The 26,597-nt window shown below is 36.4% G+C and overlaps 1 protein-coding gene across 2 annotated transcripts in view; it reads left to right on the forward strand.

The window, feature by feature from the left end:
- AKAP9 (A-kinase anchoring protein 9) overlaps positions 1-26,597 on the forward strand; it is a 164,044-nt gene that overhangs the window by 27,206 nt on the left and 110,241 nt on the right. For both annotated transcript variants that reach the window (XM_025290830.3, XM_006078355.4), the window contains exons 3-8: positions 6,410-6,454; positions 16,606-16,659; positions 17,003-17,173; positions 18,258-18,413; positions 19,077-19,274; positions 23,039-25,417. In XM_025290830.3, coding sequence (XP_025146615.3) covers positions 6,410-6,454; positions 16,606-16,659; positions 17,003-17,173; positions 18,258-18,413; positions 19,077-19,274; positions 23,039-25,417 — 3,003 coding nt within the window. The remainder of the gene's footprint in view (positions 1-6,409; positions 6,455-16,605; positions 16,660-17,002; positions 17,174-18,257; positions 18,414-19,076; positions 19,275-23,038; positions 25,418-26,597) is intronic.

A 26,597-nucleotide genomic window follows, 5' to 3' on the forward strand; every position in this document is an offset into this window, starting at 1 on the left:
AGTGGATCTTACTGAGCTTTTCTTGCTTAGAGTTTTTTGAGCATTTTGGATACATAGTTGAATGTTTTTCATCAGATTTGGGAAGTTTTCAGTCATTATACCTTCAAATACTCTTTCTCACGCTGTCTTCTCCTTCTGCGTCTCCATTATGCATATGTTAGTACGTTTGGTATTGCTGCCCAGATCTTTGATGCTCTGTTTTCTTTATTTACTTACTTGGTTGCGTCAGGTCGTGGTTGCATCACGCAGGCTTTCTCCCTGTGGCACGCAGGCTCTCCAGTTGCGTTGCACAGACTCCAGGGTGCACGGGCATGGTTGCCTCACAGCATGTGGGATCTCAGTTTCCCTGACCAGGGACTGAACCCGTGTCCCCTCCATCGCAAGGCGGATTCTTAACCGCTGGACCACCAGGGAAGTCCCTGTTCTTTTTTTTTTTTTTAATTCTTTTTTTTCCCTCAAACTGGGTAATTTCAGTTAAACTTTTTTGAAATCTGCTGATTCTTTTTCCTCCTCAGATCTGTGGTTAAACCCCTGTAGTGAATTTTACATTTCAGTTATTTTACTTTTAACTTCAGAATTTGTTTTTTTATATGTTCTTTTTTCTTTAATATTCCTTATTTAGTGAGGCATTGTTCTTATAATTTTCTTTAGTTTTTTAGGCATTGTTTCCTCCATTTATGTGACTTTTTAAGAAATATGTAACTTAAAATCTTTGTCTGATAAGTGCAGTATCTATGTTTCCTTAGGGACAGTGTCTACCGACTACTGTTTTTCTTGGGTATGGCCCATACTTTCCTTTTTCTGTGTAATTTTTTGTTGAAGCCTGGATCTTTTATGTAATAAAATATGACAGCTGTGGTGCTTGATTTGATTTGAAGAATATTTTCATTTTCTGCTGGACAAATCAATACCTGGCCCTTCACTGCAATTTTAGCATTTCAATACGGAGTGTCTTGCTCACCATTGTATCCTCAGTAGCACAGTTTTTAGTACACAATATGTGGCTCAGATGGTAAAGCGTCTGCCTGCAACGCAGGAGACCCGGATTCAATCCCCGGGTTAGGGAAATCCCCTGGAGAAGGAAATGGCAACCCACTCCAGTACTCTTGCCTGGAAAATCCCATGGTTGGAGGAGCCTGATAGGTAACAGTCCATGGGGTTGCAAAGAGTCGGACGCGACTGAATGACTTCACTTTCATGCATTTAATCAGTAGTCCATTTAAAAGACTTTACTGAGTGAACAAACCAAGAGGGCATACATCATGAAAGTATATTAGATTTAAAAGAGGGCCACGTACGTCATTTACAGGATTTTAGAATAGGAGTAAGCTTCTTATTTCTGTTCCTGGCATCAGTTACTACATCAGTGAGGAGATGGACTTGAAACTTGGTCTTGAGAGCTGAGTAAACTTTCTCTAAGTATAGGTGAGAAGGGAGACAGTGATGCTTCATATTTGGTTGTTTATGGGTTTTGGTTTCTTTGGTTGTTTAGTTGTTGTTCTGTTTTTGGGGTGTCTTTTTTGGAGGGTCATTGGACAGGTACTTTGTGATCTTTCCCCATTTTGAAGGAATACTCTTCAGACTTCATTGTGTATACAGATCATGTGTGCGATCTTTTTAAAATACAGATTTCTAATCAGCAAGTCTGGGTGGAACCCATGAATCAAATTTTTTTTTAATTGAAATATAACTAATTTACAATGTTGTGTAGTTTCTGGTGTACAGCAAAGTGATTCAGTTATACATATATATATTTAGGTACACTTTTTAATATCTTTTCCACTGTGGTTTATTACAAGGTATAAAATATAGCTCTGTGTGCTACACCGTAGCACCTGTTTTTTATCTATTTTATATATAGTAGATTGTATCTGCTAATCTCAAACTTCTAATTTCTCTCTCCTGCCTTCTTTGGTAACCATGTTTGTTTTCTGTGTCTATGAGTTTGCTTCTATTTTGTAAATAAGTTCATTTGTGTCATTTTTAAAGTGGTATCATATGATTTTTGTCTTTCTCTGTTTGATTTACTTCTTTTGGTATGATAATCTCGAGGTCCATCCATGTTGCTGCACATAGTATTATTTCATTTTTTTTGTGGTTGAGTAACACTCTGTGTTCTGTGCATGTGTGTGTATATCAAATTCTTTATCCATTCTTCTGTTGATGGACACTTGTTGTCTCTGTGTCTTGGCTGTTGTAAATAGTGCTGCTGTGAACATTAGGGATGCATGTATCTTTTTGAATTAGAGTTTTCTTCAGATATAATCCAAGAGTGTGATTGCTGGATCATATGGTAATCATCTGAAGTGTTATGTTAGCTATGGGTTTGTCATAAATAGCTTTGATTATGTTGACATCTGTTCCCTTTAAACCAACTTTGATAAGAGTTTTTATGATAAATGGATATTGCACAAGAATAAACTCAAAATGGATAAAAGACCCTGAATATTAGACTGGATAGTATAAAACTGAGGAAAATGTAGGCAGAAACTGACATAAATTGTAGCAATCTTTTTCGATCTGTTTCCTAGAGGAATGGAAATAAAAGCAAAAATAAGCAAATGGGACCTAATTAAGCACAGGAGTTTTTGCACAGCAAAGGAAACCATAAACAAAACAAAAAGACAAAATACAGAATGGGAGAAAATATTTGTAAATAATGTGACCATTAAGGGATTAATGTCCAAAACTTATAAACAGCTTTCTGCTCAATATCAAAAAGACAAACCAATTGAAAGCTAGGCAAAGGACTAAATAGACACTTCTCCAAAGAAGATACACACATGGCTAAGAGGCACCTGAAAGGATGCTCAGCATCACTAATTATTAGAGGATGTAAGTCAAACCTATAGTAAGATATCCCCTCATACCAGTCAGAAGATAGCAAATTATAATCACTAAGTCTGTGAATCTGCTTCTGTTTTGTAAGTAATTCATTTATATCATTATTTTTAGGTTCTACATAAAAGTGACATCATATGTTATTTGTCTTTATCTAACTTCACTTAGTATAATAATCTCCAGGTCCATCAGTGTTGGCATAGAGGGCATTATTTCTTTCTTCTTAGTGATTGAGTAATATTCCATTACATATATGTACTTTATTTTCTTGGGTTCCAAAATCACTGCAGATGGTGACTGCAGCCATGAAATTAAAAGATGCTTGCTCCTTGGAAGAAAAATTATGACCAACCTACACAGCATATTAAAAAGCAGAGACATTACTTTGCCAACAAAGGTCCATCTAGTCAAAGCTATGGTTTTCCCAGCGGTGATGTGTGCATGTGAGAGTTGGACTATAAAGAAAGCTGAGCACAGAAGAAATGATGCTTGTGAACTGTGGTGTTGGAGAAGACTCTTGAGAGTCCCTTGGACTGCAGGGGGATCTAACCAGTCCATCCTAAAGGAAATCAGTCCTGAATATTCATTGGAAGGACCGATGCTGAAGCTGAAAATCCAATACTTTGGCCACCTCATGTGAAGAACTGACTCATTGGAAAAGACCCTGATGCTGGAAAAGATTGAAGGTGGGAGGAGAAGGGGATGACAGAGGATGAGATGGTTGGATGGCATCACTGACTCGATGCACATGAGCTTGAGCAAGCTCTGGGTGTTGGTGATGGACAGGGAAGCCTGTCATGCTGCAGTCCATGGGGTCGCAAAGAGTTGGACACAAAAATCACTGCAGATGGTGACTGCAGCCATGAAATTAAAAGACGCTTACTCCTTGGAAGGAAAGTTATGACCAACCTAGATAGCATATTCAAAAGCAGAGACATTACTTTGCCAACAAAGGTCCGTCTAGTCAAGGCTATGGTTTTTCCAGTGGTCATGTGTGGATGTGAGAGTTGGACTGTGAAGAAAGCTGAGCGCCGAAGAATTGATGCTTTTGAACTGTGGTGTTGGAGAAGACTCTTGAGAGTCCCTTGGACTGCAAGGAGATCCAACCAGTCCATCCTAAAGGAGATCAGTCCTGGGTGTTCATTGGAAGGACTGATGCTAAAGCTGAAACTCCCAATACTTTGGCCACCTGATGCGAAGAGCTGACTCATTGGAAAAGTCCCTGATGCTCGGAGGGATTGGGGGCAGGAGGAGAAGGGGACGACAGAGGATGAGATGGCTGGATGGCATCACCGACTCAATGGACATGGTTTGGGTAGACTCCGGGAGTTGGTGATGGACAGGGAGGCCTGGCGTGCTGCGGTTCATGGGGTCGCAAAGAGTCAGACACGACTGAACAACTGAACTGAACTGAGCGACTGAACTGACTGACCAGGTCCTCTTTATTCATTCCTCTGTCAGTGGACATTTAGGTTGCTTCCATGTCTTGGCTGCTGTCACTGCAGTGAACATTGGAGCACATGCATGCTTTGAACCGTGGTTTTCTGCAGTTATATGTTCAGAAGTGGTATTACTGGCTCTTATGGTAGCTCTATTTTTAATGTTTTAGGGATCCTCCATATGGTTCTCCATAGTATCTGCCAATTTACTTTTTCCCATAAACTGTGTAGGAGGGTTCCCGTTTCTCCACACACACTGCTACATTTTTTGTTTATACACTTTGTGATGATGGCCATTCTGACTGGTGTGAGGGGAAGGAATAGATAGAGAGTTTGGGATGGACGTGTACACTCTGCTACATTTAAAATAGATAACCAACAAGGACCTATGGTGTAGCACAGGGACCTCTGCTCAATATTCTCTAATAACCTAAATGGGAAAGAACTTGAGAAAGAATGGATGCGTTGGTTTGTATTGATATAACTGAATCACTTTGCTGTATATCTGAAACTAATACAACATTGTTAATCAACTATAATCCAATATAAAATAATCAAAAATTTAAAAAACAGAATGGATGTTGATTTATATCAAATGGTTTTTCTGCATCTGTTGAGATGATCATACGTATTTTGTCTCTTTTCTGTGATGTGGTGTATCACATTAATTGATTTGCGTCTGTTGAACCATCCTTGTGAACCTGGGATGAATCCAAATTAAACATGGTGCATGGTCCTTTTTAATGTGTTAGTGGGTTTGGTTTGGTTGTTTTGTTGAAAGTTTTAAAATTTATATTCATCAAAGGTCAGTTCAGTTCAGTCGCTCAGTCATGTCCGACTCTTCGTGACCCCATGGGCTAAAGCACGCCAGACCTCCCTGTATATCGCCAACTCCCGGAGCCCACCCAAACTCACGTCCATTGAGTCGGTGATGCCATCCAACCATCTCATCCTCTGCCGTTCCCTTCTCCTCCTGCCGTCAATCTTTCCCAGCATCAGGGTCTTTATAAATGAGTCAGTTCTTCGCATCAGGTGGCCAGAGTATTGGAGTTTCAGCTTCAGCGTCAGTCCTTCCAATGAATATTTAGGACTGATTTCCTTTAGGATGGACTGGTTGGATCTCCTTGATGTCCAAGGGACTCTGTCCCTCATCTAGGGTTACCATGTGTCTTAGTACGTGGTCTGTCCTAGAGAATGCTTATATGTGCTTAAAAAAGAATGTTTATTTTCGAGATGTAATGTCCAGAAAATATCAATTAAGTCTACTTGTTCTGTTGTGTGTCATTTATGATGTCTATTGTGTTTTGATTTTCTGCCTGGAAAACCTGTCCATTGATGTCAGTGGGGCATTAAAGTCGCCTATTATTATATTCCGCCAGTTTCTCCCTTTATGTCTGTTAGTATTTGTTCTATTGATTTCAGTGCTCCTATATTGAGTGCAGGTATGGTTTGTATTGTTGAATGAAAAAAGGAAATATCTAGGTCTCTTTTTTCACTTGTAAAATTAGATTCTTAGACAGTGAAAGCAGGGAAAATTTGGGTTTTCTCCTTGACTGTTCTTAGTATTTCTAAGCTGAGGGAAGCTTGGAAAAGACACTCACTTCTTACCCAAATACCAGGGATAGGAGGATGAAGCAGAAATGTTTAAAAATTTTTTGTAATCTGCAACAGTGTTAATAACAACAGAAGTTGGTAATTTTCTTCAAGTTGTTACTATTTTTCTAGCACCAAGGTTGATGATTCTTTATCTTAAAGAAATTGAACTTTTTTGAGTAATAGTTTAGAACTATTTTATTTAAAAGAAGTATAGGAATTAGAAGGGTGATATCTTATTTGGTCCTCTTTCCTTAGAAGTGATTTGTAGTATGTGAAAAACCTGTGTGAAAGTCCATCTTGGTACTTTTATACTTAGAAAATTGTCTAGTCATACATTTTAGATGTTATTTAGCCATAGTGATTCATAATCAGAGTAGACTTTTTTAAAAATTGAGTATTTTTTTCTTGGTTTTTAGTGATTTTTTTGAGTTTTCTATAATAAGTTACCAATAGTAATGAGCTAATAAAGTACAGTATTTGGAAGGGGAGTTTTAGAAAGACCTTAAATAATCAGTTTTTGCTTTCTTTTTTAGCCGGAAAGTGAAATTTCAACCACAGCAGATGATTATAGTTCAGAGGTAAGAATAAGTAGCATTGTGATTAACATTTTATATTTTTAAAAATTATTGCTGATTATTAGTTTTTTATTACTTACACCTCACATGTTTCTATTATTTTATAAATATAATAAAAACTAGCATAGTATGATGTAAATAATCTGGAGAACTTGAAGTTTATGTTTTTCTGACTTCTTTTTTCAGATTATCAATTAAAGTCTTAAATCTCTTTGAGTAACGTGGTCCTTAATTAGTTGGAGACCGTGTTTTAGTTTCTAGGAAAGTGTTTGAAATTGGGTTTTGTTATAAGGTTATAATTAACACAGTAAACCTTTTATAATATAGGCTGTTTTATTTTGTGTAATGTTATTTTACAAATGCTTGAATTCTAGTTAATTATGTAAAACCATTTATTGAAATTAATGTTGCAATAGTGACTTTTAGGTGAAAAAGGCTAATGTGGGCATTGGGCACTTGAGGAGATACTTTCCTTATGTGTTAAATAAATGTGCTGTTTATCTTTTTCCTTTAGACATGAATGTCATTTATTTTTGGTCCAATATTTGAGGACATGGAAAACTTTCTTACTCTGAATGGTTGAACAACTCAGTATATTCTATAAGTTTCCTTTGAATGTATTTATTTGATAATTGCTTTACGGAATTTTGTTGTTTTCTGTCAGACCTCGTATAAGTTTTGATTTATCGTAGTTGTCTAACAGAAAAAAAAAAACTTCATGGTCTTAAATGAACTTAATACTATTTTGGATTTCTAATGGGAGTAAGAACTGTTAGATTTCAAAAGTTTAAGGTGATTGAAAGTTGGGAATATATTTATTAGTGATTCTCATCAGGAAAATAATTAACCAATGTTAAATACATAAATTATTTCCTAATTTACGCTACATAAAATTGCCTTTATGGGTAATATCTCAGTTTTAAATTACAGGTTGCAATTAGAGAATCTGCCCTGTGACTTTAAATATGGATCTTAGATATGAAAACATTGCTTTTCTCTTCTATAGTAACTTACTTCTTAGAGCTTCTCAATTGAAAGTTTAAGATGGTTTGATGCTTGAACCAGTGGAGACTTTGGGGCAGTCTACAATTCCACAAAGTGCATTTTTTCTTTAGCCAGTTCAGTTCAGTCATTCAGTTGTGTCTTTTGCGACCCCATGGACTGCAGCACGCCAGGCCTCCCTATCCATCACCAACTCCTGGAGTTTACCCAAACTCGTGTCCATTGAGTTGGTGATGCCATCCAACCATCTCATCCTCGGCCATCCCCTTCTCCTCCTGCCTTCAATCTTTCCCAACCTCAGGGTCTTTTCAAATGAGTCAGCTCTTCGCATCAGATGGCCAAAGTATTGGAGTTTCAGCTTCAACATCAGTCCTTCCAGTGAATATTCAGGACTGATCTCCTTTTGGATGCACTGGTTGGACCTCCTTGCAGTCCAAGGGACTCTTAAGAGTCTTCTCTAACACCACAGTTCACAAGCATCGTTTCTTCAGCGCTCAGCTTTCTTTATGGTCCACCTTAAACATCCATACATGACTACTGGAAAAACCATAGCCTTGACTAGATGGACCTTTGTTGGCAAAGTAATGTCTCTGCTTTTGAATATGCTGTGTAGGTTGTTCATAACTTTTCTTCCAAGGAGTAAGCGTCTTTTAATTTCAAATTTCATGGTTGCAGTCACCATCTGCACTGATTTTGGAGCCCCCAGAAATAAAGCCTGCCACTGTTTCCACTGTTTCCCCATCTATTTGCCATGAAGTAATGGGACTGGATGCCATGATCTTAGTTTTCTGAATGTTGAGCTTTAAGACAACTTTTTCACTCTCCTGTTTCACTTTGATCAAGTCTCTTTTGAGTTCTTCAGAAAGTTCTTCTTCACTTTCTGCCATAAGGGTGGTATCATCTGCATATCTGAGGTTATTGCTATTTCTCCTGGCAATCTTGATTCCAGCTTGTGCTTCATCCACCCAGCAGTTCTAACTGTTGCTTCCTGACTTGCATACAGATTTCTTAAGAGGCAGGTCAGGTGGTCTGGTATTCCCATCTCTTTCAAAATTTTCCACAGTTTATTGTGATCCACACAGTCAGTGGCTTTGGCATAGTCAATAGGGCAGAAATAGATGTTTTTCTGGAACTCTCTTTGTTTTTCAATGATCCAGTGTATGTTGGCAATTTGATCTCTGGTTCCTTTGCCTTTTCTAAATCCAGCTTGAACATCTGGAATTTCACGGTTCACATATTGCTTAAGCCTGGCTTGGAGAATTTTGAGCATTACTTTACTAGCGTGTGAGACGAGTGCAACTGTGCAGTAGTTTGAGCATTCTTTGTCATTGCCTTTCTTTGGGATTGGAATGAAAACTGACCTTTTCCAGTCCTGTGGCCACTGCTGAGTTTTCCAGATTTGTTGGCATATTGAGTGCAGCACTTTCACAGCATTATCTTTCAGGATTTGAAATAGCTCAACTGGAATTCCATCACCTCCACTAGCTTTGTTGTGTGATGTTTCCTAAGGTCCACTTGACTTCACATTCCAGGATGTCTGGGTCTAGGAGAGTGATCACACCATCATGATTATCTGGGTTGTGAAGATCTTTTTTGTACAGTTCTTCTGTGTATTCTTGCCATCTCTTCTTAGTATCTTCTGCTTCTGTTAGGTCCCTACCATTTCTGTCCTTTATTGAGCCCATCTTTGCATGAAATGTTACCTTGGTATGTCTAATTTTCTTGAAGCGATCTCTTGTCTTTCCCATCCTATTGTTCTCCTCTATTTCTTAACATTGATTGCTGAGGAAGGCTTTCTTATCTCTCCTTGCCATTCTTTGGAACTCTGCATTCAGATGGGTATATCTTTCCTTTCACTTCTCTTCTTTTCACAGCTATCTGTAATGCCTCCTCAGACAGCCATTTTGCTTTTTCGCATGTCTTTTTCTTAGGGATGGTCTTGATCCCTGTCTCCTGTACAATGTCATGAACCTCCATCCATAGTTCATCAGGCAGTCTGTCTGTCAGATCTAGTCCCTTAAATCTATTTCTCACTTCTACTGTATAATCATAAGGGATTTGATTTAGGTCATGTAGAATGGTCTAGTAGTTTTCCCTGTTTTCTTCAGTTTAAGTCTGAATTTGGCAATAAGGAGTTCATGATCTGAGCCACAGTCAGCTCCCAGTCTTGTTTTTGTTGACTGTATGGTGCTTTTCCATCGTTGGCTGCAAAGAATATAATCACTCTGATTTCGGTGTTGGCCATCTGGTGATGTCCATGTGTAGAGTCTTCTCTTGTGTTGTTGGAAGATGGTGTTTGCTATGACCCGTGTGTTCTTGGCAAAACTCTATTAGCCTTTGCCCTGCTTCATTCTGTACTCCAAGGCCAAATTTACGTGTTACTCCAGGTGTTTCTTGACTTCCTACTTTTGCATTCTAGTCCCCTATAATGAAAAGGACATCTTTTTGGGGTGTTAATTCTAAAAGGTCTTGTAGGTCTTCATAGAACCGTTCAGCTTCAGCTTCTTTAGCATTATTGATAGGGGCATAGACTTGGATTACTGTGATATTGAACGGTTTGCCTTGGAAACAAATAGAGATCATTCTGTCATTTTTGAGATTGCATCCAAGTATTGCATTTTGGACTTTTTTGTTGACTGTGAGGGCTACTCCATTTCTTCTAAGGGATTCTTGCCCACTGTAGTAGATATAATGGTTATCTGAGTTAAATTCACCCATTCCAGTCCATTTTAGTTCTCTGATTCCTAAAATGTTGATGTTCACCCTTGCCATCTCCTGTTTGACCACTTCCAATTTGCCTTGATTCATGGACCTAACATTCCAGGTTCCTATGTAATATTGCTCTTTACAGCATCGGACCTTACTTCCATTACCAGTCATATCCACAACAGGGTGTTGTTTTTTCTTTTTACCAAAGTGAATTTTTTATAATCCAAGTCATGACAGATCTGACCATCTAATACATGCCTGTGAAATTTGTTTAAAATTTGTGTAGCCATTTTCTCATATTGGGATAAGAAAATAAAATTTAACTTTTTTTAATATAGATTCAAAACCAAAGACATCAAAAATGTCATTTTCATGTTCTTTATGAAAATCTAAATTAATAATATTGGAAATTCTTATTACTGTGAATTTTTGCCTAAATATTTTAGATTTTAAAAATTGTTGGGAATTATGATTAGGTCGCGAAAAGTTTATTGAAACTATATCTGATAGCTAGTAAGTATGATGTGTTTCAAAGTTAGGTAAAAATAATTTTAAATGTAAGTCTTAGAGATAAAAGTTAGAATATACTGAGCATGTTTCAACAGTAAGAACTATATTTTACATACATATGTACGTTATTTTATATATTTACATATGTATTCCATAGGGCTTCCCTAGTGGCTCAGATGGTAAAGAATCCGCCTATAATGCGGGAGACCTGGGTTCAGTCCCTGGGTTGTGAAGATCCCCTGGAGGAGGGCATGGCAACCCACTCCAGTATTCTTGCCTGGGGAATCCCCATGAACTGAGGAGCCTGGCAGGCTGCAGTCCATGGGGTCACAAAGAGTCAGACACGACTGAGTGACTAAGCACACAGCACACAGGTATTACATATATATGTATAGTTATATACTTGATTATACAGCTGCACTCATCTCCCATGCTAGTAGGGTCATACTTAAAATCCTGCATGCTAGGCTTCAGCAGTATGTGAACCAAAGGACTTCCAGATGTCCAAGCTGGGTTTAGAAAATGAGAGGAGCCAGAGATCAAGTTGCCAACATTCGCTGGATCATAGAGAAATCAGGTGAATTTCAGAAAAACATCTACCTCTGTTTCATCAACTATACTAAAGCCTTTGACTGTGTGGATCATAGTAAACTGTGGACAGCTCTTAAAGAGATGGGAATACCATCCATCTTACCTGTCTCTTGAGAAACCTGTGTGGAGGTCAAGAAGCAACAGTTAGAACCATGTATGGAACAATTGATTAATTCAGGATTGAGAAAGGAATATGACAGTGCTGTCTGCTGTCACCATGTTTATTTAACCTATATGCTGAGCACATCGTGAGAAATGCCTGGTTGGATGAGTTACAAGTTGGAATCAAGATAGGTGGGAGAAAGATCAACAACCTCAGATATGTGGATGATACCATTCTAATGGCAGAAAGCAAAGAGGAACTAAAGAGCCTCTTAATATGGGTGAAGGAAAAGAGTGAAAGAGCCAGCTTAAAGCTAAATATTAAAGAACTAGGATCATGGCATCCAGCCCCATTACTTCATGGCAAAAAGAAGGGGAAAAGGGGAAACAGTAACCGATTTCCTCTTTTTGGTCTGTAAAATCACTGTGGATGGTGACTGTAGCCATGAAATCAGAAGACGATTGCTTCTTGGCAGGAAAGCTATGACAAACTTAGACAGTGTATTGAAAAGCAGAGACATCACTCTGCTGACAAATGTCCATACAGTCAAGGCTATGATAGTCTTCCCAGTGGTCACATATGGTTGTGAGAGCTGGACCGTAAAGAAGGAGGAGTGCTGAAGTACTGATGCCTTTGACTTGTGCTGGAGAAGACTCTTGAGAGTCCCTTGGACTGCAAGGAGATCAAACCAATCAACTTTAAGGGAAATCAACCCTGAATATTCATTGGAAGGACTGATGCTGAAGCTCCAGTATTTTGGTCACCTGATGCGAACAGCCAACTCATTGGAAATGTCCCTGATGCTGGGAAAGATTGAGAGCAGAAGAAGGGTGCATCAGAGGACGAGATGGCTGGATGGTGTCGCTGATTCAGTGGTCGTGAACTTGGACAAACTTCAGGAGATGGTGAGGGACAGGGAGGCCTGATGTGCTGCAGTCGTGGGGTCTCAAAGAGTGGGACACAACCATGTGACTGAACAAAAGCAATATACATGAATAATTGTGCACATAATATATACCGATTCATACATATATATTTTTTAAAACCAAATTTTCAGGAAAAGATACTTGTACTGTGTGACCAGTCCTCTGCTGCTTTTTCTGATGCTGACCACTAAAGCTCAGTTAGGTGATTTATAGTTGGAAAAATATTAGTGATTTAGAAGTTTACATTGAAAGATAATTATCAAATAATCTTTGACAGATTTGAATCATAATCATTTTAATATTATCCATTTGGGGCCTTGATTCATAATGGATTATACTTTGAAAAACTTACATATTTTAATTTGTCTATTAATACAGTAGAAAAATTCATGATCTGTGAAACATTTGATGATGTCATATCAAGATTGCTAAAATGGATACTGGCTTCAATCCATGATCCTCTGGACTAGTTTTGGGTCTCAAGCCAGTTGATTTAATTATATTGGACTGATTTGACCGACATAGAATTTCAGGGAACTTCTAATCCATATTACGTGTGTTAGAAGACAGAAAAATCTTCATTAGTTCAGTTTTATAAACTAAGGAATACACAACATTGTCAGTAATCCCTAGCCACGTTAGGCATTACTGATACAACATGGTAAATTAAATGCATTTCAATAAAAAGTAAAAAATAAACAAACCAAGGAATAAATCTCGCATCATAATACTCTTCATATTAGAACTCTTAGAAAAAAAAATACTTCTGAGTAATACCCCTCAAAAATGAAATTCCTCTCTAAGCAACACATAACTACAAATTACAGATTTGCAAAGTTTAATAATCTTGGTTGCTCTGGTTTGCATTTGATTAATTTTAAAATTTCAAAACTATATAGTTTTAATCATAAGACACAATTATGTTGTATTTTGTCTAAATATCATTGCATTTTTCTGCTGCATAGGGAAATAAGGTGATATAAAAAGGCAGGGGATTTGGAGCCCAGAAAGTGTGTGTTCAGATTTCTGATCTCTGAGCTGTTTGAAGCTGGATACCTCACTTAAACTCTGAAATACAGCTTCCTTACCTGTAAAATGGTGGAAATAGTATCTATCTCACAGGGTTGTTGTGAGGGTTATTTGGTGATCTTAATGTTTGATACTTGAAAAACAATGAGCAAAAAAAATTTTTTTACAGTCCTTCAACGGAAGTATGCTTTTCTTCACACTAAGTTTGTAAGAAACAAATGAATTTAAGAAATTATTCTCAGAAGGATTTCAGATTCCAATTATATGTTTAATTAAAACTAGCTTAGAAATTTTATTTTGTAGATATGGTATGCGCTTAATGTTCTTGACTTCTATGATTAGTATTCTCCTTGGCTTAAAAAATGGTTTCAGGTCTAGAAAGCATTAGTCAGATAATTTTATCCTATGACCTAAGATCTGTTCTGTATTAAAATATATTCAGTTATGTGTACTAGCGAAATCAGACTAAATGGAAAATACCCTTTTTACAAATTAATTCAAATTATACATAATCTTTTCAGTTCTTGGAGAAGGGACATTTCATATCTCAAATACCATGTTTACATAAAATATTTTTATTGATACCCTTTGAGCAGGGTTATTTGGGAAAAGTCGGAAGTGCTACAGGCAATACATAGAGATAAAACAAGTAAATAAATATGCTTTGCTGTGTGTAGAAAGATGAAATAATAGGAGAGCATACAGTCTCATTATGGATTTCATTATTCAGATTCCATTATTCAGTATTTCTTAACCAAGTCACTTACACAACTTAAGACATTTTTGAAATAACTGACCGGGATTGGAGACATAGACTATAGCCAGCCATTGAGTAATGTAAACGTAGCCTTTCAGCAGCCTTTCACCTTTGGCTTGGGTTCTTTCTTTTTTTTTAACTTCACCATTTAAAAAATTTTCTCCCTGCCTACCTCTGCTCTATTAAGGTATAATTGTGTTTATTGAAGGTGTATAATGTGGTGCTTGATACCTAACTTTGAATGAATGATCTTAGCCTCCTTAGCTTCTTGGCTCTAATCCAAGAGTCAGCTAGGCACACTGAAGTCCTGTAATTTTTATGGACTTTCTGAACTATCAGATTCTATTTTTTATTAAAACATCCATTATTTACATTTTTGTACACACATCAGATTAAGAGTAAAGTATTAATCATTAATAAAAGATAAGTTATTCTTCTGTTTTTGAACTGATGTTCACTGAAAAGTTTTTGTGTGAAGAACATAGTTACAAGATAAGAGTGATCTTTCCTCTGATTTTCTTCTGAATAGCAGTATTTTTAGGAAATGATACCCTATAGAACATTTTAAAATTTAGAATGCATCCTATGTACTTTCCCAAATCTTCAGGTTGTCTACACGGGTGGAGTAACTTGTGATTCAACAAGACTGTATTGGTGTAACCTAAAGGTTAAAGACTTTTCACAGATGCCACAGTGAAGAAGGACATTAAGAAAAGTTATTATTTTTTAGTTGCAGGAGTCTGTTCATCTAATCTTCGTGTTTCCAGTTATTAATGTACTTTCATATTATGGTTTATAAAGTATTGCTTTAAAAGGCTATTGTAAGAGGATGAGACAAATGCTCTACCCTTTAGGTACCAGTGAAGTAATTATCTAGATTTAAAAACATAATAATTTATTGCTATTAATGATCCTCATATTCTGAGGAGTGTTTCTGTTTTAACTTTGAAATATAGTTTGTTTTAGTTTAGTTCTGGTGTATAATCTTTTATTACCCATTTACATGATACTAAATTTTTAAAAACTATTAATATTGACAGGATTTTTATATTTATTATAATAAGACAATTAAGTTTTGAAAACAGTCATGTAGTATTTTATGCATAGAAGCCAATGCATATGAGTAGCTCAAATATAAAATGTGTTCAACTTACAGAAAATTTAGGCTGAGTGTTGGCTATGTAGTGTGTTTGTATATACAGTTAAAATAAATAGATAACTAATTTATGTAATAGTGATATCATCACCACTTAAAGGACTATCCTTTGCTTGGTATGATATTTGAAAATATTCATAAAATACATTTAATTACTGTTACCCTAAAGGAAAAGTTTTAGTAGACATTTATCAACGTGCTGCGTAACGGGTGGGGAGGGAGCTGGAAGGTAGGTTCAGAATGGGGGAGACCTGTGTATACCTGTGGCCAATTCATGTTGCCATATGGCAAAAACCAGCACAATACTGTAAAGCAATTATCCTCCAATTAAAATAAATAAATTTTTTAAAAATCAAGGAAAGCTAATTGAAATTTAGATGAATTTAATTAAAAGTTATCATAAGTGATTTTATTAATAATCTTAATAGAGTTAGTACTGCTGTGTTTTGATAGTTTTCACAAATTGCAATAATGCATTGGCATAAAGGTGAATTTTTTTAAACTTTGGTTTTGTTTTCTGAAATTATCCTTGGTGAAAAGCAAAGGAATCAGACTTTATAAAGAACTCTTAATTAGGATCATCCCCCCTTTTATAGTGTTGTGATCCATGTAGATCTAATCCTAATTCTAGGATATTCTATGTATTTCAGTATTAAAAGCTTCATAACTTGGATTCTGTTAACATAGAATGTGAGAAATTAAGATGTAAGCAAGAATGAAGTTCTGTTGTTTGCTGTTAGGGGGAAGGAAGGGATTATTGAGTAGATTAATTGATTTAAGTTAATCTGCCTCCAGGTCGGCCTCAGAGACCTATTCTGCTAACTTTCTTCCTCCTACCACAAAATGTCAGTGATAGGGGCATTTGTATTGTGGAGAGTCTCCATGTCTGTCAGGGTTGGCAGGGCTCTCATAGTACCCCCCAGGCGAAAGTTCTTGGGGGAGTTTTCCTCAGCTCTTCATCTCCTCTTCCTTCTTCACTTGCTCTCCAGTAGACTTAGACCAGTAAACAGTTTTACTTTTAAATCAATAGGGCTTTATCAAAAAACAATTATGTACATGATTTTAGGTCTTTTGTAGAGGAGGATCTAGGACAGAAGAGAAACTGTGCTTAGAGCTTTAATTCACTTAAGTGGAAATGTATGTAGCACAGTGCCGTTTTCATCGTAAGCACCCACATGCATGAGGAGTCAGTGGCATTTGAAACAGTCATAATGTTTTTTAGATGTTTAAATTTAATCACTGTGTGTGTTTTTGCCAGTGTGGCATTTTCCTTAGGCATAAGAAAAGCATGAATACAGTAAGCACAAATCAATTTTTAGTTTTAAATAAAATTCTAAAATCATAATATTTCAGGAAATTGTTTTTGTACAGGTAAATGGTTGCGGTTTTGTGATGAGAACAGGAAAGCCTACAAATTTATTAAGGGTACAGTATTTAAAACTACTTATGATACTAATGTTTCATTCTATTTAAAGCTGGTTACTAACAAAGCTTTTTCCTGCATGTATTTCTTTCTGTGTGTGATTTCTAAATGCTTTTAATGTGTAACAAAACAAAATTATCCACCTTTTGTTATAAAACTCAGTTGTAACAGAATTTGCAGATATCTTGTTTTTGCTCTTGAGGTATTTATCACATTAACAACAAAGTAGGTTGTCATGCTGGTAAATTCCCAGGTGATGCCTTTGCTGTGGGATTCAGTTTTTTAATCTCTTTTCCTGAGAAAATGTTGCTAGTACTGAATTATTTAAAATCTGTGTTGGCGTAGGAAGAAGAATTTGGTGTTGATGATTCTTATTCTGAACATGGAGCACAGTACAATCAGACCCACCTAGAGATGATGGAAAGTGAATTGGCTGGGAAACAGCATGAGATTGAAGAGCTCAACAGAGAACTAGAAGAAATGAGGGCTACCTATGGGACTGAAGGGCTGAAGCAGGTGTGTTTAACTTATATGGCTTTCATTTTGTTACTCACAAAACAAAAATAGGAAATTTGAATGATAGTATAGATACACTCTGGAGAAGGCAATGGCACCCCACTCCAGTACTCTTGCCTGGAAAATCCCATGAATGGAGGAGTCTTGTAGGCTGCAGTCCATGGGGTCGCTAAGAGTCAGACACGACTGAGTGACTTCCCTTTCACTTTTCACTTTCATGCATTGGGGAAGGAAATGACAACCCACTCCAGTGTTCTTGCCTGGAGAGTCCCAGGGACGGGGTAGCCTGGTGGGCTGCCGTCTATGGGGTCGCACAGAGTCGGACACGACTGAAGCGACTTAGCAAATAGATACATTCTTTAAAGATGGGGTTTCTAAATGGTGACTTAGAGTCACCTTGTGATATTTGTCCTTTCATATATCATAAACAGCATTGCTTAAAACTAGTTCATTAATAAGCCTAAATATAACATAGATATTTTATTAAACTTTATGAGATAGCTAGGATGAAATCACTTCAGTATGGATGGATGGATGTTTTTGTAATCAGCCTGAGAGAAACTTACATTGTAAACCACGTCAATACATTATGACTTAGACTCATTAAACCTGTCAGCAGGTCTTTGTAAATAACTTCTTATAGTTAAAATGACATCTGTTAGTTTGTGGCAGTCAGTTATGAAAAGAAGGTGAAATAAGACATTGATGAGGATGACAGAATATATTTCAGTTTCATCTTCTTTAGAAACAAGTAAGGCTTAAGCATGGCCATCATGGTAATACCTACAAACATTGGAGCATCCCTAAATATAAAGACACTTGTCCTTCTAGAAGTAGATATATGGGTAAGTCAAATCTAATGTATTTTGTTCCCTAGTTCAGATAATCTTTTTAGAGTTGGTTTGGAAGTAAAACTAATTGTTGCAAGATAATAGCCTTCAAATATGGAAAAGACTGCTTACAAATTGTAATAACTCTGCCAATGCATTTCGAATATCTTATTTTTGAAGTTACCTGTACTAATATTTAGTTTTGTTAAAAAAAAATAAGTGTAACACTTTTAATTTTCACTGATGTCTTTTAGTTGCAAGAATTTGAAGCTGCCATTAAACAGAGAGATGGCATCATAACCCAGCTCACTGCAAATTTACAACAGGCAAGAAGAGAAAAGGATGAGACAATGAGAGAATTTTTAGAGTTGACAGAGCAGAGTCAAAAATTACAGATTCAATTCCAGCATGTAAGTATGACTAGTAGAAGAAAATTTATTAAATTTTTAATAATGAATTAAATGTTTTTCTCATGTTTTCTAGAACAAATATAAGCTTGTTTAAAGGTCATGTTTGCTTGTTTAAAGGTCATATTATGTTGAAAAAACTGGTAAATACTTGTTATATTAACTAGGAATTTAATTCATACTTCTTGAGTGGTTTTATGCTATTAGTTTCTTTATACTTCTTCCTTATCTATGTTTTAAAATCTTATAAGTTTGATAAGGTGAATTTTCACAGAAATTAACCTGTAGTTATATCCTTTGTCTAAAGGATGTCTGAAGTCATACCCTGGTATGACTTTATTTTAGTTAGCTTCTAGAATGTAACTTAATTGAATATATTCCATTTACCTTTAATAAGATCCATAGGAAACTAGTGGAATTAATCAAGGTTTCTGATGATGAGCAACAGAAAATAATCTGAGAAAAGGGAGGAATTTGTCAGCTTAAATAATGTACCCATGTTTATCTGATCAGCTATGAAAACGTGTTGGCTGGAGTCTCAAACCTCTGAATCCAGCACAGGTCCCAGAGAGCAACTATTAGCCGAGCAACACCCACAAAGGATGTCCATTCCTTGGTGCACTCGTTTAAGAATTTAATATTTTGGGGTTTCTTTATGTTTTCAAGTTACAGGCTAGTGAAACTCTGAGAAACAGCACGCATAGTAGCACAGCTGCAGATTTACTACAAGCCAAGCAGCAGATCCTCACTCATCAGCAGCAGCTGGAAGAACAAGACCACCTATTAGAAGATTATCACAGAAAGAAAGAAGACTTCAAAATGCAAATTAGTTTCTTGCAAGAGAAAATTAGAGCATATGAAATGGTATGTTTATTTTAAGGAAGTCAACCAATGCACAGCAACTTAACAGTTAACTTCAAAGCTTTTTATCCAAATGTTTATCTTTTTGTTATACACATGAATCACAAAGTTTCATAATTCAGAAAAGTTCTTTAAACATGAAAAATAATTTATTTCAAAAACAATTGGGAGTCTTCCAGTAATAGGTATTAAGATAATACTCATTACTGAGTTCTTCGAAAGTAATCAGCTTATGTTAAAATGAGTCCTCAGGAGAACCCATATATATAACCAGAACTTCTGTCCTTTTTTCTTTTTCATCTAAAGATGTTTCTACTCATTTTAGCCATGGTTATGTAATTCTGTAAATATTTTCATGGCAAAATGAAATTTTATGGATTTTAGTTAGAAAAAGGGCTTCCCTGATGGCTCAGATGGTAAGAATCGGCTTGCAATGCAGGAGACCTGGGTTCAGTCTTTGGGTGGGGAAGATCCCCTGGAGGAGGAAATGGCAACCCACTACAGTATTCTTGTCTGGAAAATTCCATGGCAGAGGAGCCTGGCGGGCTGCAGTCCATGAGGTTTCAAAGAGACAGACACAACTGAGTGACTAACACACACTTCAATTAGAAAAAAATACAGATTCTCTTTATTCATGGTAGTTGATGTGTTATATACAGTTGCCTGGAACACTTATTCAATAATTGATGCTCCCAGGGTGTGTGTGTATATATATACACACACACACACATACATATCATAGAGATTTTTTTTACCCTTTCCACTGTATTTTATTTTTTAATTTTATTGAAGTATATTTGACTTACAACATTGTGCGTATCATACAGATTGTAATATTAAATCCTAAAAAGATTCTGGTAGATTATAGCTTGAAAGAAACATGAAAGTCAAAAGTGTTAAGTAACTGGTCTAAAGGTAGCACCTTCCCCTCCTCCTAATTGCGATTCAAACTCTATTGGGCTAGCCCAGAGCCAGAAATTTTTACAGTACACTCCACTACTGCCTAGCACCTCCATCCTCATGGTCTCCTTCCTTGTTCTCTCACCTTGCTCATCTTGCTTGACATCATCTTAGCTTGAATCATGAATGTCCAGCAGCTCAAGTTTTTTACCATTCTGTGCACTTCTACAAATGACTGAGTATTGATTTGGGAGTTATCTATAAGTTTAAACAAGTAGGCAGGTTCACACATGTGGAATCCTTGAATAATGAGGACAGACTAAACATACAGTACAGTATTTTTTGTAATTTAGGCAGTTCTTCTTCAAGATGTTGAGAAATTAGCACAACAAGACTACTGTTTGGATAACAATAAAAGTATTAGTTATCATTTGTTTTTGTTTACTTGGTATCAGGAAATACTCAAAGCATCTTACACATATTATATTATCTCATTGAATCATCACAACAATCTTATGAGGTAAATACTATTATCACCCCCATTTTTCAGATGAGGAAGTTAAAGCAAAGCAAGATGAAGTAAATTGCCCAGATATACAGGTAATACATTGGTAGAGCCAGCTTTCAAATCTGTGTAGTCTGATTCCAGAGACTGTTGCTTAGGGAAATTAGAAATGTACAATTTTAAGATACTGAAATTATAAAATGCACATGATTTACAACCAAAGTAATTTAAAAATCATTATGTAGATGTTTATAGAACACTTGTTTTGCATCAGGCCCTTGCAAGAGATAGTGATGCTTAAATGTGCTTTTTTCTTCACTAAAACTCGTGGTATGCAAGGCATCCCAAAACAAGGCTAAGTATGGGTAAAAAGCGTTTTGAAAATTCTGGGCAGGTCTGGCTTCATAAGGGAAGTGATTCAGGGTAGGCTTAGCAGGGAAGTATATTTGAGGTAAGTCTGTAAATAGAACACTTCCCTTTCATTGAATTTTGTTTTCTTCATAATTGGTGCAATATATGCCACACAGAAGCTCTTCAGTACTTATTTGGTAAACAGTGAATAAATTATGAATCTGAACTGTTAAGAGGACATTTTAAACAGGATGGAGTGTGCATAAAGACCCAGGTTGAACCATGTTAAAAATGTTTTATCAGCATCAAAAAATAGTTTGATTAGAAAACAAGAGTCTTTGAAATTGAGTCTTTCTGGGAGGTAAGACGAGAAAGGCAGTTTAGGCCTAGTAGACTGCCAGAAGGTAGTCTAGGCCAGAAGGCTCAGTATCAACAGTAAGGCATGGTGACATTGACGGGATATGTGATACCAAGCCAAAGCTGATTAGGCTATGATAACCTCATATGTCCATCTCACAGTAGGAATGGCCATGCCTTTGGACTGAAATTCTTAATTCTGTTTACATCAGCCCCCTACCTTGCTTTCTAGGTTAGGTGTGACTTTCCCAGAGGGATTAGAACTCTCAAAGTCTCCTGGTACCTTGATTCTCTTTCTTGAACCATTCTTGCATGCTGCTAAGTCACTTCAGTCGTGTTCGACTCTGTGCGACCCCATAGATGGCAGCCCACCAGGCTCCCCGTCCCTTGGATTCTCCAGGCAAGAACACTGGAGTGGGTTGCCATTTCCTTCTCCAATGCATGGAAGTGAAAAGTGAAAGTGAAGTCGCTCAGTCGTGTCCGACTCTTAGCAACCCCATGAGCTGCAGCCTACCAGGCTCCTCTGTACATGGGATTTTCCAGGCAAGAGTATTGGAGTGGGGTGCCATTGCCTTCTCCGATTCTTGCATGGGCACTGCCACTATTTCCCTCTCAGACTTCCTTTTCCCTAGGCCTTGACATTCTTTTTTTTTTTTTTTAAAGGTAAGTTAACACATCCATTTGAGGTGCCTTTAAGTCCTCTTGACCCGGGGCTTTTGTCTTCTGAAGGTGATTTTAATTACTTAAGTATATTCTGATCTGTAAATTTTACTGTTTTTTCTGTCCTTGGGACTGCAGCCCTAACCACTCAGGCAAGTGAATGACAGAGACAGGACTTTGTCTCCAGGACTTCTACTTGACTGTCTCATGCTGTGACACTTCTCTGAATGATTAGGGACATGCCTTGCCATGTGTTTTGGGTTTCGATTTATCTGCAGTTCCAAAATAAAGTCCTAAATCAGAACAGGGGTAAAAAACATCTGTCTTGCTTTCAAATTTCTGTTTACCCCCAAAATGTAGAATCAAATTGATATGCTCTAAATGGCGTAATTGTCTTGCGTGTCACTTGCAATTCAGCCACTTAAGCATGACATATCCCTGAACTTCTGATTCATTTAGCCTTAGGAGTGAAGTTAAGGCTGACCTTTAGGAGCCTGTTTTTTTTGTTTTACTCTTTTCATAGCACCTGCCCACCAAACCTTCAGGTCACTAAAATACTGTATGGGAGAAACGTTGATTTTTTTTTTAGGATTATCTCTAGAACTGTAAAGGGTATGTAGTCCTCTTGCAGTTGCAAATACCAAATATTTAGAATGTTGATCAGTTAATAAGAAAGAAGAAAATATAATGGTTTAGACATATTTTGATCCCACTGAATTTTTTTATTAAAACATTTAATCATAGCAATGCAAGAAAACTTTCTTCCCCCCAAGAAGACCAACATTGCTATGATATTAGCTCATAGGTAGTGTTGGCTGCACAAGTCCTTTGTCTCATTGACGTAAGAAAATTGAAGGAGCAGGCTCAGCCGTTGCTTTCTATAGAATAATGTAAAAAGCAGTTTCTATCAATTTTTTTGGTGATGGGGTTAAGGGGTATAAGTAACCGGAAACTAAAAATGCCATTTTTATGTTTTCATTTTTTCTTTATAAAGGAACAGGATAAAAAAGTAGAAAACTCAAATAAAGAAATACAGGAAAAGGAAGCAGTTATTGAAGAATTAAATACGAAAATAATAGAAGAAGAAAAAAAAACTATTGACCTAAAGGATAAAGTAACAGCTGCTGATAAATTACTGGAAGAATTACAAGAGCAGGTTGTACAGAAGAACCAAGAGATAAAAAATATGAAATTAGAACTGACTAATTCCAAGCAAAAGGAAAGACAGTGTTCTGAAGAAATAAAACAATTAATGGGGACAGTTGAGGAACTTCAGAAGAAAAATCATAAAGACAGTCAATTTGAAACGGATATCCTACAAAGAATGGAACAAGAAACACAAAGAAAGTTGGAACAACTCCGGGCAGAGCTGGATGAGATGTATGGGCAGCAGATAGTACAGATGAAACAAGAGCTAATAAAACAACACGTGTCACAGATCGATGAACTTAGGACACGACATAAGGGGGAGCTGGAGAATGCTTTAAGATCACATCCAAGCATTACAGTCAATGAAGATCAAATAAAGTTAATGAATATGGCAATAAATGAGCTGAATATAAAATTGCAAGATACTAACTCTCAAAAAGAAAAACTCAAGGAAGAAATAGGAGTGATTTCAGGAGAAAAGTCTGCTCTCCAGAGACAGCTGGAAGACCTTTTTGAAGAACTGAGCTTTTCAAGGGACCAAATTCAGAGGGCTAGACAGACAATAGCTGAGCAAGAAGGTAAACTCAATGAAGCATACAAGTCCCTTAGTACAGTGGAAGATTTGAAAGCTGAGATTGTTTCTGCTTCTGAAGCCAGGAAAGAACTAGAATTAAAACATGAAGCAGAAGTTACAAATTATAAGATAAAGCTTGAAATGTTAGAAAGAGAAAAGAATGCTGTATTGGACAGAATGGCTGAATCACAGGAAGCTGAGCTGGAGAGGCTGAGGACACAGCTCCTGTTTAGTCATGAGGAAGAACTTTCCAAACTGAAGGAAGATTTGGAAATTGAACATCGAATAAATATTGAAAAGCTTAAAGATAACTTAAGCATTCACTATAAACAGCAGATAGATGGCTTACAGAATGAAATGAGTCAAAAGATAGAAACCATGCAGTTTGAAAAAGACAATTTGATAACTAAGCAGAACCAACTGATTTTGGAAATTTCAAAGCTAAAAGATTTACAGCAGTCCCTCGTGAATACAAAATCAGAAGAAATGACCCTTCAGATCAACGAACTGCAAAAAGAAATAGAAATACTCAGACAAGAAGAAAAGGAAAAGGGTACACTTGAACAGGAAGTTCAAGAATTACAACTTAAAACTGAATTATTGGAGAAACAAATGAAGGAAAAAGAGGATGACTTTCAAGAAAAATTTGCACAACTTGAAGCAGAGAATAGCATTCTTAAAGATGAAAAGAAGGCCCTTGAAGACACGTTGAAAATGCATACTCCTGTTAACGAAGAAGAAAGATTAACTTTCATAGACTCCACTAAGTCCCAATCCAAAGACTGTCGCTGGCAAAAAGAGATAGAAATACTTACAGAGGAAAATGAGGACCTCAAAAAACAATGTATTCAGCTTACTGAAGAGATTGAAAAGCAAAGGAACACTTTTTCATTTGCTGAAAAAAATTTTGAAGTTAACTATCAGGAATTACAGGAGGATTATGCTTGTCTTCTCAAGGTAAAAAGCGATTTGGAAGACAGTAAAAATAAGCAAGAAGTAGAGTATAAAAGTAAGCTTAAAGCACTAAGTGAAGAGCTTCATCATTTGCAAAGAATAAACCCAAGTATAGTGAAAATGAAAAGTTCAGTCTTTGACGATGACAAGACTTTTATAGCAGAACCATTGGAAATTGGTGAGGTTGTCGAGAAAGATACAACAGAACTTATGGAAAAACTTGAGGTAACCAAGCGAGAAAAGTTAGAGCTGTCAGAGAGACTGTCTGATCTTTCTGAGCAATTAAAACAAAAACATGACGAGATAAGTTTTCTAACGGAAGAAGTTAAATCTTTAAAGCAAGATAAAGAGCAAGTTTTATTGAGATGTAGAGAGCTAGAAATCATAATTGACCACAGTAGGACGGAAAATGTAAATGTGCATGATGTCCATTTAAGCTCTTTGAAAGATGGAGTTTCAACAAGCAGGGATCCTGGAGGGTCAGTTCCTAAAATAAATAAAGATTTTGGTAAAGAATCAAAAATAATGGAGGTAAATAAAACTCCTTTTGAAAATATGACTCTGGAAAAAGAAAACAAACAAGAACAGTTTTCTGCTCACTTGCCGTCAGTGACAAATGAATCATCACTTGGGACTACAGATCCAGGTGAAAACGATAAACTTCAGCAGGAGCTCAGCGCACTTAAATCAGAACAGGTATGTTTACTTAATGTGTATACACTAAAGTGTACATTTCATACTGAAAGTTTTCATCTTCATACAACATAAATTAACCTCCTTTCAAGAATGAAAGTAAAGCCTGTGATGTAATTCTCACTTAAACTTATCATTTACATTTCTTTTTTCTGTTTTTTGTTAAACCGTGTTACCTCTCTTTTAGTTAATCTGCTCAGGAAATAGAACACATTTTCTTTGAAAAAGCAAGTTTAAATAACTTTGCTGAGAGTCAGAGCATTAAAATAATTATTTTGTAATATTTTGTTGCAATTGCGAAGATTGGTTTCAGAGTCTCCTTTTGTATTGGTGTTTTCAAGGTTAACTGAAAATTAACTCTTAAACTTTTTAGTACTTCATGTAGTTTTTCAGTAGTTATGAAACTTATTTCTCTGATAAAAAGATATTGATTTAAATCCTAGTTTTCTCAGAGTCTTGTTATACCTAAAGGGGAAAAAAATATTAATTCTAAATACAATTAAAGAATACATATAGTGAGTAATACTAGATCACTGCTGACAATTTATATTTGATAGACACTGAAATTAGAAATAGCAGGAAGATCCCACTGGGCACATTGTGTAATGGTGCTAACTAGAGCTTTATGTGTGTTTCTTCATTTCTAAACAAGTATTTGTAGGCTCTTGCCAGGTAGGAATACAGTGGTGAACGAGAGTAAGAATTGGTTCAGCTCTCAGAGAGCATATATTTTAGTGAGGGAGGCAGACAGTAAATGAGGAAGTGAGTAGAAGAGTTAAGAAATAGTGATGTTTTATAAAGAAAATAAAAGAGCTTATGTGATAGAGAATGGTGGGTAGTCATTAAATAAGGTGGTCAGGAAAGGGGTCTAGGAGGAATTGACATTTGAACTGCCATCCGAATGACAGTGAGGCGTCTACCACAGGGAAATTAGAGCCACTGCCATGGCAGAGATAAGTTTGAGGAACAGAATAAAGACCTGTTTGGTTGAGTTTGAGGGAAAGAGAGTGGAAGAAAAAGAGTTTGAAGAAGGAAAAGACCAGATCTTGGAGAGCCTTGCAGACTTTGTAAGAAGCTGAAATTTTATTCTCTATATAGTAGGAAGCCCTTGGAAAGTTTTTTCTTTCTGCTTCTTAATAAATGTGCTCATATTTATGATCTTATATCAAATTTTACATTTTAA

Source organism: Bubalus bubalis, chromosome 8 (genome assembly GCF_019923935.1).
Source record: "Bubalus bubalis isolate 160015118507 breed Murrah chromosome 8, NDDB_SH_1, whole genome shotgun sequence".
Taxonomy (NCBI): Eukaryota; Metazoa; Chordata; class Mammalia; order Artiodactyla; family Bovidae; genus Bubalus; species Bubalus bubalis.